This window comes from Spermophilus citellus, assembly GCF_964194105.1.
Source record: "Spermophilus citellus genome assembly, chromosome: 11".
Taxonomy (NCBI): domain Eukaryota; kingdom Metazoa; phylum Chordata; class Mammalia; order Rodentia; family Sciuridae; genus Spermophilus; species Spermophilus citellus.
This window is the reverse complement of record NC_138192.1, coordinates 110833677-110853558: the sequence shown is the minus strand read 5'-3', so window position 1 is coordinate 110853558 and position 19882 is coordinate 110833677. Positions and strand designations below refer to the sequence as shown.

Sequence of the window (19882 nt, the reverse complement as noted above, 5' to 3'; positions counted from 1 at the left end):
TTTGCTCTCCAATAGAAATTCCTCAGATATATAATACAATTTCTCTAAAGAGGTATTTTACTACAATCAAGTTTAAAAATATTTCAAGAAAGTGAAGAAGTAAGGACATATGCTTCCCAACTTTGATATCAAATGCTCTTTTTCACTTGAAAATGCAGTCATACCAGCCAGTTTTCCAAGTCACTGATGAGGAAATTGGGTCCCCTGGTGACATGTAAAACTTTCTAATACTTGAACAAAATACATTGTTGTCCTTGCTCTCCCAACTAGAGATTCCCTTGTCTACCATAAAGGTGCCTGAAGCATCTTGCAGAGCATTTGAAGTATAATAAAGCACCAAGGATGCCCATATTCCCTCTTTCACATGAAAGACAAATGTATTTGCAACATTCACTGACTCAAAAGAAATAAGCAGCTTCTATAAACATAGTTTTGTATGCTTTCACTATGAGTAAGCAATAACATAATTTTGGAAATCAATCTAACCTCTTTAATTGACAGGTATGCACATTTGAAAAACTTAAAAATTTTGTTCATGAACAAATGTCTTTTAATATAAACATGTAAGTAAGTATAGTTAAGGAAAATAATTATAGCCACTTTGAAAAGAGGTAGGTCATAAATCTAAATTGTAAAATACTAATTAGACTCATTAAAGAGAGCATATTAATTCTAGTAGAGCTCATGTTCTCTCACCTTCATGGCTTTTACAGCTTGAGATCCTGAATAATCAAATTCACCCGCCTGGCCAATGGACAGACCTCCAGACCCTAGGATAAGGACTTTGGAAACCTATAAACAACAGGATAAGGACATTAGTTTTATTACTAACTTATGAAAATAAGGCATTTTCAAGAGTGAAAAAAACAAGCCATATTTTCTACTTTTATGTAATGGTTCTAAATATGATGCTTCAAAAAATATATGAAACATGAGGGAAAAGTTTAACAATTTAAACATCTCTCATTTCAATGCACTTCCCAAAGTTCATAAATATTTTTTTCACTTAAGTAAAAAATATTTGGGGGCTGGGGATATAGCTCAGTTGGTAGAGTGCTTGCCTCGCATGCACAATGCCCTGGGTTCAATTCCCAGGACCACCAAAAAAAAAATTTGGAAGAGGTTTTGTGAACACATATACATATCTAAAATATCTATAAAATATATTAATATACATAAATACACATCTATGTATATATGCATATATAATATTTTTTAAAATACAAGTATATCCTTCTAAATTTTATATAATAATGATGTTGAGGAGATATAGTTTAACTACAAAGAAAATTGTCATATTAATATATATTCAAATAAATAATTCTTATGCCTTACTAATCTTAATCCAGTTGCTATTTGGAAGTAAAATTATATTATTCAGTTTATGATACTGAACAATAATTTAATAGTTGAAAAAAAAAAGAGTTGTGTTAACTATAATGATTTCTGTAGTCTGACCTGTATCTCAGGCTTTACATAGTTCTATAATAGTTTGGGTAAAGAAAATATATCAAAATACAAACTAAATTAACACTATTCATTATTAAATTATGTTATTCAAAATGTTATAACATTTGAAGAAAGTAAATAGAAGTAAATTTTAATAGATATATTTTAAATCTAAACATGAAAAGTTCCAATGAATATCATCAAGAGCAAACCAAATAATTATTTGTGAAATTCTAAGTGAATACAATGTTACCAGTCATCTTTCATAAATACTAGTGTCATTTATACCATTTGCTTTAAAAAATCACATGATAGAGAAAATCCAAAATGCATAAGCCAAAAGAAGCCCACTCATACAGACCTCAATTCGAGATGCAACTAGTGCTGGCTTTGGTAGAACTGATGTAATGGTGGTTCCTTTTCCTTTCTTTATCAGTGAGAAAAAGGAATCAAATAGGTACTAAAAAGAAATATAACCAACTGGTTAGAAACTTCAAAACATATATGTTTGCCAGTAAAATACAGGATGCTCTATTAAAGTTGAAATTCATATAAGCAATAAATGATTTTCCTATGTAATATTTGGGGTTTTGTTATTGTTTTTGCTTTTTTGCCAATAACCAAATATCTACTGCCATAAAAATTATATAAAATAAACACTTCTAACTGTTGCCTACAAATCCTATGAAAATAAAGTTTTCAACAGACCATGAAGATTTCAGATAATGCCTTCTGAGAATATCAAGTTTTCAGCCTCTTAGCTGTAATTCATTTTCTTCTTCTAAATTAAATCCTAACTAGACCAAAAAAATTGAAGTTATATCACTATGTACCCTAAAATAAAAAGCTGAGAATTTTCTTTTTTAAGTTTCTGTCAGCTCTAAAATAATCTCTAAAAATTAATCTTAAACTTTACCAATGAGTTTAATTCTCATTGTTTTAGTAGTGTTATGATTTTGGGTGTGAGGTGTCCCCTAATTAATGCACGAATATTCCAAGGCAAGACGGTTAGATTATGAGAGCCATATTCTAACAGTTCATCCTAGTTTAAAAGGACTACTGGGGGAACAACTGTATTCAGCTGAGGAGTGACTGAGGAAGAACTGGGGGCATGTGCTAAGAGGGTACATCTTTCCTATGGCCCCTCTCCTCTGCTTCCTGGCTGTTATAAATGGAGCAGTGCTCTTTCACCACACCCCGGAACCACTACCACCATGACGTGCTGCCTCACCTTGAGCCCAGAGCAATGGAACTGACACCTCTGAAACCATGAGTCCCAAATAAAGTTTCCCTCCTCTAAGTTGTTCTTGTCAGGTATTTAGGTCCCAGCAAAGCTGACTAACACTAATAGATACAACGAATTTCAACAAAAATATTCTTTTTACAATTATTTGGCAGGACCAAAAAAAGGATTAAATCATAGTGTATTTGACTGCCTATCATAATTGCAATGTTTCTAATCTGAAGTACTAACATAAGCTAACAACTTAAATTTTAAATTTAAAACACTGCTTGTCATGTGTTACATGATATATGTAGCTGAATATTATTTATGAGCTTCATTATGAGTAGGTTAATATCATACTGATTTTGACTATTAAGAACCAATATTCCCCATAATATTAAAACAAGAATAAAATATAAATATCTGAAAGGGCAATTCAGGGATGAGAGAGAGGACTTTATAGAGGGGAAATTGTTATTCTGCTCCTCATTTTACCTGGATGTCTTTTCTGAGGGTTCTGCTGACAAAGAACTATCATCCTACTCACTACTAGAGGCCCCTGGGTGTGAGAGAGAAGAGTCACCTGACACTTCCCAGATTTCCCTCAGTGTCATTGTGAGCTCTTTTTTGTAAAGATGTGCTTGAACATTGAACCAAGAGCTCACATAAAAAAGTAAAAATATTTAGCTTGGAAGCAAAGATCCTGCAAGCATTCCTTATGGTTCTTTTCCTAAGCCATCTGATCACATGAATGTGCATGCAGCCCTCTCTCGCCCTCCTCCCTGCCTGCCTTCTTTCTCCTGCTGCTGTTTATTCTCCCTTAGTGGCTACACAACCAGTTGCCATAGGGATTTTTTTGAAGTCACAGATGGGGGATTAAAATTTCATTTCAGTTATGAGAAGGAGTGAGCAAGAGGGAATTCATTTGCATAGTACAACAATTGTAAATTTCAGAACTAAATATATTAGAATGATAATGGGTTTAAATAAAAATAGCATCATAGTGTTGCTGCAGGTTTCTTAAGGGCTTTCCCACTTTAAATTTTAGAAAAGATTAAAATTGACTCCATGATATTCATGGAGAAATTTTAATACAAAATGTGTGTTACCAAAGCACCCTTCTTGAGAATGTCTGGCACCAAAATTATCTACGGTAATTATTTTAGTTTCTTGAATTTTCACATAAACACACCTCTGATTTATTTTAAGTATATTAATAGGCCCCATCTTTCTGACATACCTCAGTGTCTGTTGGCCCTGGGCTGACCTCTGGGTGGAACTGCACAGCAAAGAATGGTTTGCTCTCATGCATAATCCCCTAAAGGAATAAGAAACAGGAAAAAAATTCCTTCTGTAACAACAAATGTCAAGAGTGGCAATGTATTGTTCAATAGACAATAAAGTTCAAATTAAAAATTGAACCGAGTGCTTAATAACATTCTGATAAATACCAACACCATTAAATAACCTGATTGGAGATTTTTAAGGACTGACATACCAAACCATTTCCATATGAATAGAAAATGGGCCAAGGAAGACTCAACCAACTATGATTCCATAATTAAAAAAAAAAAACCTATAAATTTGATCCACAGCTTTTGGGGCCCCTCTGGGCTCTGTTCAAAATATACCCAAATTCTCATATTATCAGCAGCTTCTAAATTGTTTCTCCAAGGGTCTTCTCAAGGCTACTGCAGTGCTACAGAAGTGCCCAAGACTAGCCTGGACGGGTCCCAAACAGATTTGGACCAACTGCCCATAAACTATGAGTGTGTAAGATGCTGTTGAGTAAGAACACATGTACTGGATCTTGAGAGTCAACTGATGAGAAAGTAAAAGAGAAATAACTTTCAAAAAGGAGACGGTTCTGGGAATAGTCTAGAAGAGTTCTTTCGCACACCAAAAATAGGAAAATAGGGAAAAGGAGCATGCACCGCAGGATTAACACCTGAATTTCACATCACCCACTGAACAGGCTTATTGAGAGCACTTACCTCATTTGTTTGATCATTGACATTCACAAAAAGTGGCTTCCAGCCAGCTGGGAGGGCGTTGTCCAGAGCGTAGCCATGATTCTGAGCAGTGATGAAAGCCTGCCTGTTTGTGACATTCAAAACAGGCTGATTCTGCCCTCTGGAGAGAAAAGGAGAGAAGGAATAGGGACAAGGAAAATAAAAGAGAATGCAAATGCATTAGTTGTGAAAAAGAAAAACCTTTTACAATTCAAAAGTTTCAATTGCTTAGTGAAAATCACTTTGTGAGAAAAGTCACAGATTGTTAATCCCAAAAATTTTAGAGACAAAAATCAATTCGGTAAGCTTTGTTGTGTGTTAAATATCAGGTCTATTAAACTTCTATAATCGGTTTTAGAAAAGCTCTCATAACCAAAAGAGTTGCTCACTACCTGAACAGAAACAGAAAAATAGAAGCAACTGATTTTAAGTAATTTTAAAGCCCAAGGAGAGTTCTTGAGAGATACTGAGATAGGTGACTGATCAGACCTGAATCATTTTGAATTATACTTTCTGTGGAGGGTGGGCTGTTGGGGAGCACCTGGCATTGAATAAATTAGCATCATTTGAGGCAAAAATTGAAACCAAGACATTCTGAAGATTTCTCAGTTATTAAGTCATACTAGCTTCATAAAGTATGATCAGTGATTTGAAATCAAGCTTAAAATCAGAACAATTTCCCTCGGAATACCATTTGATTGAATATTACAACCTCAATCTATGCCAAGAGAAGGAAAATGACTTTAAACTACAGCAAAGTTATCGTTAGAGAAGGCTGCCTTTCAGAAATGCAATAGAAATGGTACCATGTAGTCTGGTGACTGTGAACTGTGGAATAGGATGGTTGTCTATTGATTCTAAAGAAAAGGCAGGTGAGTTCTCTAAATTTTTTTGTTTGGTTACAGTTAGTATTTCAGAACTGATTTGGCCAAAAGCAAAATAAGACAGTCTTACCTGTTGGCCATAGACATCTTGTAGGATTTGGCCCCAGCAGCCAGTCCTGTTATTAAATTTCCTGTACTGATGCCAAACACTGGCTCCTTGCGATCGCTTTCCAAAATCTAAACCAGGAAGAACTTTTATTAGCACAGTAGTAGCACAGGTTCCAAAAGAATGCTGTCACTGAAAGAATAAAAATGAAGCACCCTTTTTTTTCCCTCTCTTAACAAGGTAGTTTCTCTCTTAACAAGGAAATAGTAACTAAATTAAAAAGATAGACTATAAAGAAGGACATGATTGACAAATTGGTAGCATTAGAATTCAATAAGACATACTTGACATTCAGACCCAACTAAATCTAATTTAATATTTCCTTAGCAACTTGAAGGTCTTATAGGCCCCATGGTCATTGTACTGAACATGAGTTGTCATTTTACAATCATAAGGAATAATACATGTGAAGATTGGATTCCAGCTCTTTCAACTGCAGGACAAAAGCCCAAGGTTATTCTCCCTGAAGAAAAGCTGTGTTTCCTCTGGTATTCTCTCCTCATGGTTTGCCTGTATAATGTCTACATTGATATTGCCTGAGAGGTCCCAAATACAAGTATTAAAACATAACTGAATAAGTTCAAATTAGAAGACCCTCGCCTCACACACTAATATTCACCACCGCCCAAGTTCACTGCACCTTTTTGACGTTCTGAATTAGTGGCTGTGCAAGAGCTGGGTTCCCAGGTCCTCCAGCAATCAAAAGTCCATCATACTCCATCTGGGTGAAATCATGATTCCAGGGAACTAAATGCACTTCAGCTCCTCGCTGGAAAAGAAACATAAGAGTGATGAATCTAATTACATTTCCATTGCCAAACTCTAATCTTGCTGGATCTTCTTTTGACTAGCCACTCCTTAAAGGGAAGGAAAACTTAGTATATAATTTAAACAAATACGGCTGAACAGAAAGTTCTTTGTGTGACTCAGTGTGTTTTATGTGGAATAAATGGAAGCAATGGTCAATACAAAAAGGGAGAAAACACTTTTGAGGTTTTGACTCTGAAAAGATAGATAATGCACTTTCCTGTTCTTCATTTCAGGGTATGAAGGCTCCATGATTGGACTCCCAGGAGCACAGGTATCTTTACCAGCTAGAATTGCAAACAAAGGTAAAACCATTTTTGGCAGAATTTTAGTTGCTCCATCTCTCTTACCTTTTTCATTTATGCCTTTTGTGTGTGACTTTTTTTTTTTTTAAGATAGGATCGTGCTAAGTTACCTTGGGCCTCAAACTTGCAATCCTCCCTCCCGAGTTGTTGGGATTACACACTTGCACCTCTGTACTAGGCCTGGGTGACAAAACTTTAATCAACTTACTTTCTTAGGGTTTTCTCATGTTATCTATGATATTTATATTCTGAGGGGAAAAATAGAACTTTTTGTTGTAATAATATATAGAAAGATACATTTGAGGGTTTCCCTAAGCATTTCCTGAGAGAAGAATTTGAGAGAAATAAGCTTATTTGGAAGGATTTAAAAATAAATATCAATAGAATAGAGAGTAACTAACCCATGGGACACCCCAATTAGGTATACATTATCACCATGGACAATTGAAACTCAAGCTCTTTGGGGAACTCTGAGAGCCAGTGTGGAGTTCATCCATGGGGCAAAGGAGCCATATACTGACTCTCTGCTCATAGATTGTGGGATGCTCCAGGGAAATTTCTTATGCAGAAATTTCTTGACTGCCAGAAACCTTGAACCAACCAAAGAGATGTAAGAAGCTAGCAATTAGAAAATAGGTCACATGAATTAAAACGGGAAAATGAGAGTGGAATATGGATAGGCCACTCACAGCATCTGCTACTGAGAAATCCATGCAAATTTTGTTAATGAAACTGACAACAACCTGAAATCATGATTTGGATAGTTCTGATATTCTCTAACTTCATAGGTGCACTGAAGATCTCCAATATTCATGCTAATTTGGTATATGAGTGTGTGCATGTGTGTGAGAGATAAAGACAGAGAGACTATGCTTCTTAGAGAGGCATGGAAAGACATAGAGAGATTGGGAAAGGAGAAGTGATCAGGAGAAATATAAAAAAGTAATAATATTTAAGGAACATTTTTACAAAGATTAAATTCTTCTTAAGGATTTTCAAAGTTTAATTTTAATTGGTTACATAAGAGTTAATATAAAGCACTTTGAAAGTTTGTACTATATCAGAGCATAATTCCTGCAAATATATGGTGCATAATAAATGTAGGCCAATAGAGAAGATATCAGACTAAATTTAGCTTTCTAGTCATCTCTAAACTTCAATGAACATGAATGTGGCATGTGTCAGAATGTCAGTCAATAAATGATAAAAAAAAAAAGAGTCATCATTCTTTTTTGAATTTTAGTGGCCCTGGAGAGTTTTTATTTTTTTAACATAGCAGTCTATATCTTTAATTTGAACAGGGATAAATGTGCTATTTTATAGATCAAAGGCAACAAGAAGAGTGTTGATCCCTGACATTCTGAGAAAATACTCAAGCTTTCTCTGAAACACAGGAAATCAGCTGAACACTGACAACCAATATTACCTACCCTCACCCTGGAGATGGGATACATTACTTACCTTCACTAGCAGGCGGATGACATTGTTTTTGATCCCACAGTCTACAGCTACCACTTTTGTGGGGTTTCCTTTGCCATACACCTTGACATCCTGCCATTGTAAAAACCAGAATGTAAGAGGAAATCCCCAGCTATGAGCATTAGTCAAAGGCAACTGAAGTCGCTGTGCACTGAGATTATAACGGATTGCTAACTACCAGAGAGTGACTAAAAGGTAATCAGTTTGTAAGAAAGGCACAGCAAGTGCTATAGACTGTATCTTTTTATGAGAAAATAAAGTACTCTGCTATTTTATGTAACCTGTTGATTAGAGTAATAATAAAACTCCCTGAGAAATCAACGCTTCCATAGTTAAAACCATCTTTCCCTTGCTTTGCCCCATTAGCAATGGAATTTTCAAATATCATTGTCTGATTCAGCACTAAACAGATGAGGTGATAGATAAATCATGTTTTAAATACCACTTGATCCTAACTTGCAATAAAGATCAGATGGAGTAGAGCTGAATCACTATTCATTGGGCTTGTACAGTGAAGCCAGATGGATAAAATCTGTATGAGAGCCACAGGAATTACTAAACTCATGTAGACCACTGGTCCTTTTAGGTTGCTGCAGAATCATTTGCATTTAAATGGTAGATTTCATAAAAGGATCCCAGAGCATATCATAATCATTACCTATGTCTTAAACACTGCTTGGAGGCAGATCGATTTTCAGAGGCATTTATCCAAGAAACAGTTCTCCAAACTCATAAAAGGGAAAAGAAAAGAAATGGAGAGAGGGAAGCCTGGAGGACTGAGTGGCCACACTGGTTCCAGCTTTGAGAGTTAGCCAGCACATTCTGAATTTAGGATGAGTTCAGAGTTTGTCAAAGGTTTTACACGAAAGGTACAATTTGAATATTTGAAAGAGCATTTCACTTTAGCTGAAATGTCTCTCTCTCCGCAAAGTTTATATGGAATGTGAAATCATAATCCTTAGACTGTACTTGAGGAGAAAATATAAGAAAAGTTTGTCATTATATTTTTTTTTCTTGCTAACTACTCTGGAGGAAAATATATATATACTCTAGTCCTTCCATGATCTTGGGAATTACATCTGAAGTCATCCATGCTACAGGTAATCTCTCTCATAAAATAATTTGAAAAAGTACAGATTTATTCTTAACCTTAGCCTTCTGCTATAAAATAAAGAAATATTACCATCTAGTTGTAGCTATACCAAATTGCAATTACAAGACAATGAATTAAGTTATCAACACTTCCAAGGCTCATATAATCAAACAAAACTCAGAAAACATATGTAATCTGAATCAAATGGATATTTTATCATAGCTATAATGAAATTATTTAATTTCACTGGCATTAAGAAACAGGAACAACTTTCTCCACTACAATCTTTCCCTTGATTAAATATAAACATGCAGATATGCTCATTTTTTGTTGATCTCTACATAAACTTGCTAACATTAGCATGAGGATGATATCAGAACCCCCCTCATATGCCAAAATCTGCAGACATTCAAGTCCCTCACATAAAATATATAGTATTTTCATACAGGCTACACACATCATCCATTATACTTAAAATCATTTCTAAATTACTTAAATATGCTATTGGATTATATTATAGGTAATAATGGCAAGAAAAATAGCCTGTATGTTTTCAGTACAGACACAATTTTTTCTTAGCATTTTCAATCCACAGTTGGTTAAATCTACAGATTGAGTTTGCAGATATAAAGGGGGACAACTATGTACACTTTCCACATATAGTGACAGAAGTTATGTAAGACATCAAAACACTTGAATATGTGAATTTGCCTGACACATCCCTCTGGGAGAGATAGATCTATCATGTAGTAGTTTCCAAACTTGTTTGACCACAGAATTTTTTTAAGGCAAACTTTTCTAGGCCTGAGTTCCTTACATTTGGAAAATGCCACACTAACCTAATTACTTGTTCCCTTGTCCATTTATGCTTTGCTCCAACATTATGCTGAATGAATTCCTCCATGGTTTCCAGTAATTCGAGTCAGCCAGTGATATGAAACCCTCCAGATCTGGCCCCACTGCATTCCCACTCATCTTTGGCAAACTTGTGAACTGACATGCACAAACCCTTTGGTTCAGCCATATCAAACTACACTATCTGTTCAAACATGCCCAATGCTTCATCTCTCTCTGCCTCTCAGGGCCCATTTTTTCTGCCCTAAACACAGTTCTCTTGGTTCTCCATCTACCTATGTCCATCAGCTCTCTGTATCTCCTAGAAAGCCTGACATCTCTGCAGAGTCCTCTCTGATGCACCTGCACACTTTTAGTGCTGCTCCACACATGCCCTTGTGGTATCTTGTGCACAACCCAAGGACCATATTTACAACTGGATCTATGTGTCATGATTTGGTTGTTCCCTTTTCCCACCAGACTCTTATGTTCCCCAGGGACAGAGATAGTATGTAGCTCCTGGGATTCACTCATACCTGCATCTGTAGATACTCAACCAAAAACAAAAGACAACTTTCTAAAATGCGTTTCTATACATACACTAAGCATATTTCAGTTTGGGATGGCACAGTCATCATTATGAGCATTATTTTTTTAACTCAGCTATAATCCAATAAATCTTCAATGTGAAGAAATATTTCCCTTGTACAAAATGACCCCAGACTCTGATTATTGTGTCTGATTTCTATAAAGTCCTCTGGGATCTCTGACAGATTACTAGCTCTGATTCCCTATCATTACTATGACTATCTTTGGTAATTCACCTTTATTTGATGCTGTTAAAGGCTTAACCTGAGAAACAAGAAAAGGGGGAGAAGGAAGTTAAAATAACTGTTATCAGTCTCTAATATCACGGCATGAATGTTTCTATGAATCCTGTAGGTAAAACTTATTAATTTTAAATGCACTGATTTTGTAATATGTATTTTAGCTACTGAAGTACCTCTTAAACCCTCAACTCTTGCACTTCCGGAAGATGACTTCTGCCTCAATGAAGATTTTGATACTACAGAAGAATGTAGGTCTAAAGTGAATGAACCAAAATTACAAAATACAAAGGGAAAATCTCTCACCTTGGTTGAAACCTCAGCAATCAAATTCTGCTTATTTGGATCCACAAAATCCACAGGCTGACCTTCAAATTCAATTTTCCCAAGCATGGTACCCTATCAAATTGAAAACATTAGACAGTTAAAAGGAAGCAATCGGGAAGGTGCTGACAGGATAAACTCACAGGGACTTTGAACATCTGCTCCAAGATTTAGATGTCTTTATAACTACTTGTAACCATCATCAGAAGATCTTCATCTTCTCAAATGGGAAAATGAAGCAATCGGCACAAATATTTTGAGAAATACTCTGGGAAATTCAATTAGTTCTTTTAGGGTTTAGATCATTTCCCAGATTGAGCAGAGTCAAAGGGAATCAGAATTTGGATGTTCAGATTCCAGGCTGATATAGATTGAAATATTTAGTGTGCCTGAACTCCTTAGTTCATATGACTTAGAGACATTTTCTAGGAAGGGACAAAATGATCTATTGAAAAGAAAATAAGTCATCTAAAAACTACAGAAGATTTAAAAGAATTGCTATATATTTTGATAACCAAACATAGTGAAATGCAACATAAATCATAGACTTCTAGAAGTTGCAATAAAATTATTCACTACTTTTTCATGTACATGTGTCTCTAAGAGCCTGAACTTTAAAGAGTATTTAATTCTCTTTTTAAGTTTTCACTAATCAGCTTTGCTGATTAAACATAGCTCCATTTCCCTCTTTTTATCAGCTGTATCTTAAGACTTATTTATTTGTTAGAAAGTCTACTTGGAACCACTTAGGAAAATAGCATTCTATATTTAGTTATAATGGTTTTTCCTTAAAAAAGAAATAGATCCTTTCTTTCCCTTTTAAAATTGTTCCTTGGAGAAGTCATTTGGTTAGTAAGGGTAGAAAATGGTAGCTCACTATGCAGGCATGATGGTTATTTTAGTGCTCTATTTAAAACCAGCCTTGACATCTGGGAAAACGAACCAAACACCATCTTTCATCTCCACACTGGATTGCTAAAGGTCATGGTGATTAGTACTTACTTTGGGAAACCAAGTTCCATTATCCCTTGATTATGTCTATGAAACCCTAATTTTGAAATTTTATTTTCTCCTTTTTCTTAAAGGATGTTGATGAAATATGATCTTACTTTCCAACCTGAGATTAATATATATATATATATATATATATATATATATATATATATATATGTTTTTTTAATATATATTTTAATTATGATCCACTGTTACTCATAAACAGGCAATACTACTATTTGACCTGTGCTAGTCTTTTCAGTCAAAATTTAGGAAAACAAACTGCCTGTGGTGAAATAAAAGTTTGTCTTAACCTCACACATCACACAAGAGACACAAAGTGATCTTCTAAAGAGTTTTACCCAATCAATAGGGCTAACTATATTCTATTCAACCTGCCAATTCTGCAGCCTGAATTGAATTCCCCAATTTTATTCCCTTTTCATCCTAGAAGCATCGTCATTGTTTACTGCTCCCACACATTATTAGGCTAAGAAAACATGAGAATTTACCTAGAATATATAATTTCACTGGTGTCTATTCCCAGGAAAAACATGGTGGAGGTAATAAAATCAGAACTAAAATAGAATCACTGCATAAACTCTCACTGTCTTCCTTCTGATCATGGAAATGTAGCCATGTTCTTATTTTCAAACCTGTTTTTACTTTCTGCTTGTGGATAGCCTCTGTCAATATGCAGTTGAATTTTAGTATGTGCAACAGATTGGTTCCAAGACCCAGTGGATTCTGTGTGTGATCTATGAACATCCTCCCATATACTTTATATCATTTTTAAATTATGTATAATACCTAGTGCTATGCAAGTAGATGTTATATTGAATTACTTAGGAAAAACTTGAAAAAAAAATATGTTCAGGTTCAGTACAAACATTTTTCCCAATTGGCTGAATCCATAGATGCATAACCCATGGATACAGAGGACCAACTAGCCATATATTCTTACAAAGGATCCACAAAAATTTTCTTGAAGAATCTGTTTCACACATTTACTCTTAAACTGTGTTCTTTTTAAATAACATTCAATAAGAAAATTTTGGTTGCATTTAGGGAATCTAGTCAACATTAATGAGGGAATATTTTTCTCTAGTTTGGAATATGAAGGATTCATGTAGGATCAATCTCTTACAGCAAGAAGAAGCAAGCAGATGGCAATGAGACCTTCTCAGATCTTGGTGTCACTGCAATCAGACAAAAAAGCAAAAGCCAACCTTTCCTTTTACCACTTGATCAACAATATAGTCTCAAGAAAGGCTACACAATTAAGGTAATCCATGCAGAGTTTCTTTGGCATACCCATGAAATATTACTCACTAATTTCACAGATAGTTCTTCAAAGGGAACTAAATAAAGATCAGCACCAATGCCACATACTTTCTGATTTGTATTCTCCAGTGTGTAGGTACTAAGTTTAGGCAAAATTATCATGGCCTTAGTTCCATTCTCCACTTGCTTTACCAAAGTCCTGTCACGTGAGCTGAATTACAAATGCCTTGTCTTTAGTGTAAACAACACATAGTGGTAACCCCATAAACTCCTGCCAGGTGAATTAATCCCAAATCCAACCAGTTAAAAAAATGCCAATTAATTTTCAGCCTTGAAAATTACATTTAAAATAGGAAAGCAAAATAACAGAGACTCAAATAGTAGAAGCTGGCCAGATTTGTTCCTTTCCACATTAATAGGTCTCTCAGACACTGGGAGGAAAGTATGTGAAGAAACATAGATTTGGCTAAAGATGATGATCGTACCTTATCCCGAATTATTTTAGTCAGCATTCTTGTATCCACTCCATAAATTGCAGGAACCTATAAAAAAAATCATAGTGACAGTGAAATTGGAGGAAATTAGATTCAGCATATTGTTTTCAAGTTACAAACTTAGCCTCATCTATCTTCCTGAGCAGTAAATAATTTTCCCACTCCTTCTTTTCTTTGACCCAGGGTGACTGTGTTGTCAGAATACGGTAAATTGCTGCTCCATTTGGGCATGGGACTCTTACTTTCCGGGCCCTTCCTCAGAGTAAGAAATGAGAAATTCTGAACATCAATCTTCTGCTACAGTTTTGTTACTTTTAACCTAGGATGTTTTATATGTGTATACACACACACACACACACACACACACACACACACTTATATATATGTATATGTAAGTATATATATCTCTCATACAATATTTTCATCATATATATGCATGTATATATACTCACATATACTTATTTATTTATTTTTTAAATTGGATATAGTTGAGTACATATACATAAAGTTTAATATACATATATATTTTGTATGTACAAATATATTCAAAAATATGTATTTTAAGATAACAGAATCAGTGAACTTCATAGGCAATAATATGCAAATCTTTGATTTGAGCCAAACATTCCTGGCTCACAGTAAGTTCTCAATACATTTTTCTGAAGGACTCTGTTGAGTAGCCATGCTGCACTAACATATGCCCTATTCAGGCAATGCTTCCATTGGTTTTAGTTTCTTAGGCTAGGTTGGATAGAGACAGATGTAATATATATAATGAAAAAGCAATGGATTGGGAATTATGACCTGTGCAGATTGTGTAATCATCCCATACAATAGTTTCATCATCTTTAATCCTTATAAGCATAAACAGATTCCCACTGAATATCTTTCCATAAATTCCAATTTGTTTTCTTCTACCAATTATCTAAGAGATGCTTAAACAAAATGCTTGTCCTCCTCTGATAATAGAAGGGGTGAACTGATTATTACCTTAGAACCTTGTCTACTTTATGTATCTGTGATCATAGAAGATTAAAAGTACATTTTTTAAAAACTAACAAACCGTGGGTTAGATTTATGCTAAAGATATTAGTTCTGATATAGAGATGTTATAAAATCAGTTGTGCTGAATAACACAAAGAAAACACTAAAAGAAAATATCCAAAATTACCATTATAGAAATTAGCTGTCTAAAAAATGAAGATAAATTCAGCAAAGAGTTGAGAAGAAAACATCAGTGGCCCACAATATCATACAGATGTCTTCTCCCTTTTAAAAAGGAATAAGATCTCAGAGATTGAGATTTTTAGTTTGTCAGAAAGAGGCAGCATTTAGCACCAGTATTTAGACACTTATTGGAGAGGCAGAGTTTTCTTGGAAAAATACTCTATCAATGACAGGCCCAGCAGCAGTTCAACAAAAAACAGGAATTATAACACTAGAGGTGAAGCTAAATATAGTTAAGTCCTCTAATGAATGTGAAGTGAAGTACTTCCAACTTCAAACAAAGTAAATCCTCCTATTCGATTAGAAATTAATATTTAAGGTATGGAAAGTATAATGTAACATTTTATTATATTTTTCCTATATTACTCAAATGAGATTATATCCAGTTATATGTCATATTGTTTAAAACCCAAAGATACTTGATGAGAATCTTAGTTTATACACACAAGAATTAAAGGTGATAAAAGTATTGTGTGGAATCATTACATGACCTGCACAGCCAGTTAATCCATACAGCTGGTATGAGAACCCATGAAGCAAATTCATGACTAGATCCTAGATAAAAGGGTGGGAAGAACTTAGATTTCTCAACAGTATAGAAAATTCAAAAAATTTCCCCATCCCTTTCCCTAATGAGAAATGCTACCAGGCATTCATGGGCGCCACCTACTGGATAAACTGAAAAAAAGTGGTCCTCGGCCAGGAGGAGGAAGAGTCCGGTTTAACCTGTTTGTAGTAAAGAAAAGGACTCACTCTCTGAAGTAAAAAGATCCCAGACTTTACAAACTCCCTCATATATTTGGCCGCTTCAGATCTGCTTACACCTTCCCAACTTTCCTTATATTCACTAGAAACCTAGAGGTGATTCTGGGCACCCCAGCAGCTTTCTCACCTTTTCTTCATGTAGCCATTGCCCTAGACTCTTGGTAGCCAGCCAGTGATTGTACTCATTACTATAATTCAGCACCAGCAAACCAGCAACCTAGAAAGACAGAAATCCTTTTAAAATGGTGACTACAGAACTTTATCCAACTCTTGTGATTCTTCTTGAGGATCACTTTACATGTTTAAAGAAAAGCTTTACTCTCTCCACCAAATGAGACTTAAAATGTTATAGATATAGAGCAAAAAGGGTTCTCTACACTTTGATTTTTAAATATATAATTGTTTCCTTAATTATCATGCAGGAGAGAAGATTTACTTTGCTTGCCAAATCCAGAAACTCAGCTAGTACACTGTATTCTTTTCCTGTTAGACTCATCAATAATCTAATTCATTTTTACCTGTTTAATGCACATGAAAAATAAAATAATTTTCTTAATCTACATATAAAGAAGACTGTGACATTTGGGGAAATTGTGATAAATGAGCTAAACTAAATGATAAATCCAAATCATTCCAAAATAGAGTGGTGAAAAAGTGGTAAATTTGGAAAGTAAATTTTTGAATTGTTTATATAATCCATATTCCTAAGATATTACCCCAAATTCCTTCACTAGAAGTTACTAATGAACTTTCTTTTAAACTGTCATATATTATTCATCCCTCAAAGGAATAAAATTAGATGAAAAATAAAATAGGTAATAGAGCACTTATTATCAGAGTCCTTTTAAAAGACAATTCTTCATCAATTCATATAGCATAGTTGTTATTTGGACTTTTAACAACATTTTCTCAGATTAAGCTGGTTTTCCAAGGCATTAAAATCTAAAGTGGCCTGAAAAATAAAACTCAAAATAATGTCATTAAAGATTATTCTCATTTATTTAGGAATAAGGTTGAGTACATGAATTTATTTTGTGTAATGTTGACGGAGAAACTTTGCCCATCCTAGATTCTTCAAAATGTCACTACACTGCTTCACATTGAGACTGTTTAAGTAGTCATCAGTGATACTACCTTGATTCCATCAGACTCCAAATATTTGCTAAGTCCCAGTTCATCCAGTGCAGTAGTATCTGGGGCTCCACCATTTCCAATAATAGGGTTGGCCATTGTTAGAATCTGTCCCTTGTAGGCAGGGTCCGTTAGGGCTTCAGGGTACCTGGGTAAACATGCAAAAACATTATCAACAACAACAAAAATGTGTATATCTACCAAAATTACAATTTACGTACATATCTGAATTAGTTAATCTTTAAAAATTTAAGAATGGGAGATTAAAATTCTGCAGCCTGTCTCAAGAATTTAGCAAACCTGGGGAAATTTTGTGATAATATCAAATTAGTATATGGTACAATTAATATGAAAAGAAAATCTGTTAAGTACTACCATATATTCTCATATAATTTTATTCTATAAAGTTTTTAAAGTGTTTGAATTCTTGTTAAAAATCATTTATAACATTTTGATTTTAAAACTATCGCTGCCCTGTTTAAAGTTTGCAAATAATCTGAAGATTTCCATAGCCTACCAGACATCAGTAAGTCCAAATTGATATTTACTGTTGAGGACTGCCAGTTTCACCAAGATATGAACTGCCAAAAATTGAAAAAAATATATGGATATCTTTTGGGATAGCAAAGAGTGTCCCAATCGTGTTAGTGAAATTTGCATGAGTGTGCGTGTTTATTAAAACTCAGTAAACATTAAAAATGAGTTAATAGGTGCTAGGGATATAGATCAATTGGTAGAGTGCTTGCCTCACATGCACAAGGCCCTGGGTTTGATTCCCAGTACCACGCCAAAAAAGAAAAATAAAGTTAATTTACATGAAAGAAGAACTCAATAACATTGAATTTTTAAAATATTTTAGTTTTAGAAAGAAATATACAAAGATAGCAGTTTTATCAACTTAGGAAAAATATTCAATCTCACAAAACCTGACCTAAAGCATTTCTGACCTCTGAATTAAAACATTCCATGCAACTATTTTAAAGTACTGATTTAGAATTAGGGATGCAGGAAGCTTATATTTTTAAAGTTGGGGGCTAAGAATATACAGATATATTCCTGATATGTTATCTATAAGAAGCATCATGAATAAGAAACATCCTTCCCTTCAACAACAATATTGCAATTGAGTTTCTTCTCTACCCTGTTACATTTTCTCTTTCTGAAGACTGAGTTAAGACAAATCTTTCTTGTGGATTTCTACTGAAAGTGAATTTACGTGCTGAGGGGCACAGAATCGACAACCTTGAAACTAATAAAATTCCGCTCAGGCAGTAGTCAACATAAATTCTTCAATCCCATTCAGACTAACTCCTACCAGAGCTAACTTTGTCAACAAAACCCTCTGTCTTTCAGCTCCGTGATCCCTAGGGTGACTCAAATGTTGTGGTATTAGCCACCATCTGCTAATTTTTTGAATGCCTCTCACCTGTCAGGAACTGATACTTTTTAACCAAGGCTTACACACAATATAAATGTATTTCTTGAAGATGAAAAACAAAATAACCCCTTTAATTATCAACCACATTACTGAGTGGGCCATGTCAAGAATGAAAGCTGCATTTCTCAAAGGAAAATAGGATCCGTGGACTAATCTGATAAATGAATGCATTTTTCTACATCACAAAAAAAATGTTTAATTAATTTGACTTTTACTTCCCTTTCTGTCTTTCTATAAAAGAACTAACTGACCATTCCCTTTAAATATACACTTACAGTATGCTCTAGTAAATGAATAAATATGGCTTGTTCCAGAGAACTGCAGTGTTGGAAGCAAATTAATCCATCAGGTCCTGTTTGACTTTTGTGATGTGACAAGATTTATTACCTGTAATCTATCACCGAGAAGAAAACTCTAGTGCCCTCCATCATTCTGATCTATATTAAACAGTTGTTTGTTGGCAGGTATATTAACACAGCTAGTAATTAGTGCTGTCGAAAAGCTTAAATAATTGCCTGGTGAAGCAAAACTTTGCAAACAGGTTTCATACACTGTAATTTAATGTTCTCACCAGTGGAAGTATTTTTTAAAAACCATCTAATATTCTTCATTTCACACAGAGAGGCAAGAGTTTTTAAGAAAAATGTACATTAATAACATGATGGCTGTTGGGTCAATCAATATCTTCAGTTAACCAAATGCCCCCATGTCTTTATGAGGCTAACTTGAACTTCCCTTAAAAAAATTAACCAAATGTTTCATAGAAGGTCATTTGGTTGAATTTTCTAATGGAAACCTTTTGAAATAGTGTAGTAATGTTTTTTTAAGACTCATAATGTTTAAATCCCTGGCTATAAATTACCATCTAATCCAGCCCCCTTACTATTTAAATAGGGAAAACAGAATTCAGAATAATTAAGCAATGTTCTCACTATCACATAATCAGTTATCATTAGAACTGAGACAAGAACTTCAAGAACTTCAGCTTCCTAGATAAGCATTTTTGACCAGATAAGCCTAGCCACATGATTTCTGTAGCCAATCTTATCTTCATTGCTATATATCACTTAACAGTTCTTACTTCGTAAGAACTGTTAATTATTTAAAATATTAGAGCTGTGCACCCACTCTCTCACTGATTATTTTTAAAGCAATTAGTGTATCTGTCAGTTTGTCTTTGTTATTAAAGTGCAAAATGATAAAAA

General features: G+C 34.4%; 1 protein-coding gene across 1 annotated transcript in view; it reads right to left on the bottom strand.

Moving 5' to 3' along the window:
* The window catches only part of CPS1 (carbamoyl-phosphate synthase 1), a gene marked incomplete at its 5' end in the record, with an annotated part of 115041 nt that overhangs the window by 79758 nt on the left and 15401 nt on the right, over positions 1-19882 (bottom strand). The window contains 11 exons of the mRNA XM_081260634.1: positions 697-792; positions 1811-1909; positions 3915-3992; positions 4669-4807; positions 5641-5747; positions 6317-6445; positions 8250-8339; positions 11328-11420; positions 14108-14164; positions 16236-16325; positions 17243-17387. Of these exons, the coding sequence (XP_081116760.1) occupies positions 697-792; positions 1811-1909; positions 3915-3992; positions 4669-4807; positions 5641-5747; positions 6317-6445; positions 8250-8339; positions 11328-11420; positions 14108-14164; positions 16236-16325; positions 17243-17387 (1123 nt within the window). The remainder of the gene's footprint in view (positions 1-696; positions 793-1810; positions 1910-3914; positions 3993-4668; positions 4808-5640; positions 5748-6316; positions 6446-8249; positions 8340-11327; positions 11421-14107; positions 14165-16235; positions 16326-17242; positions 17388-19882) is intronic.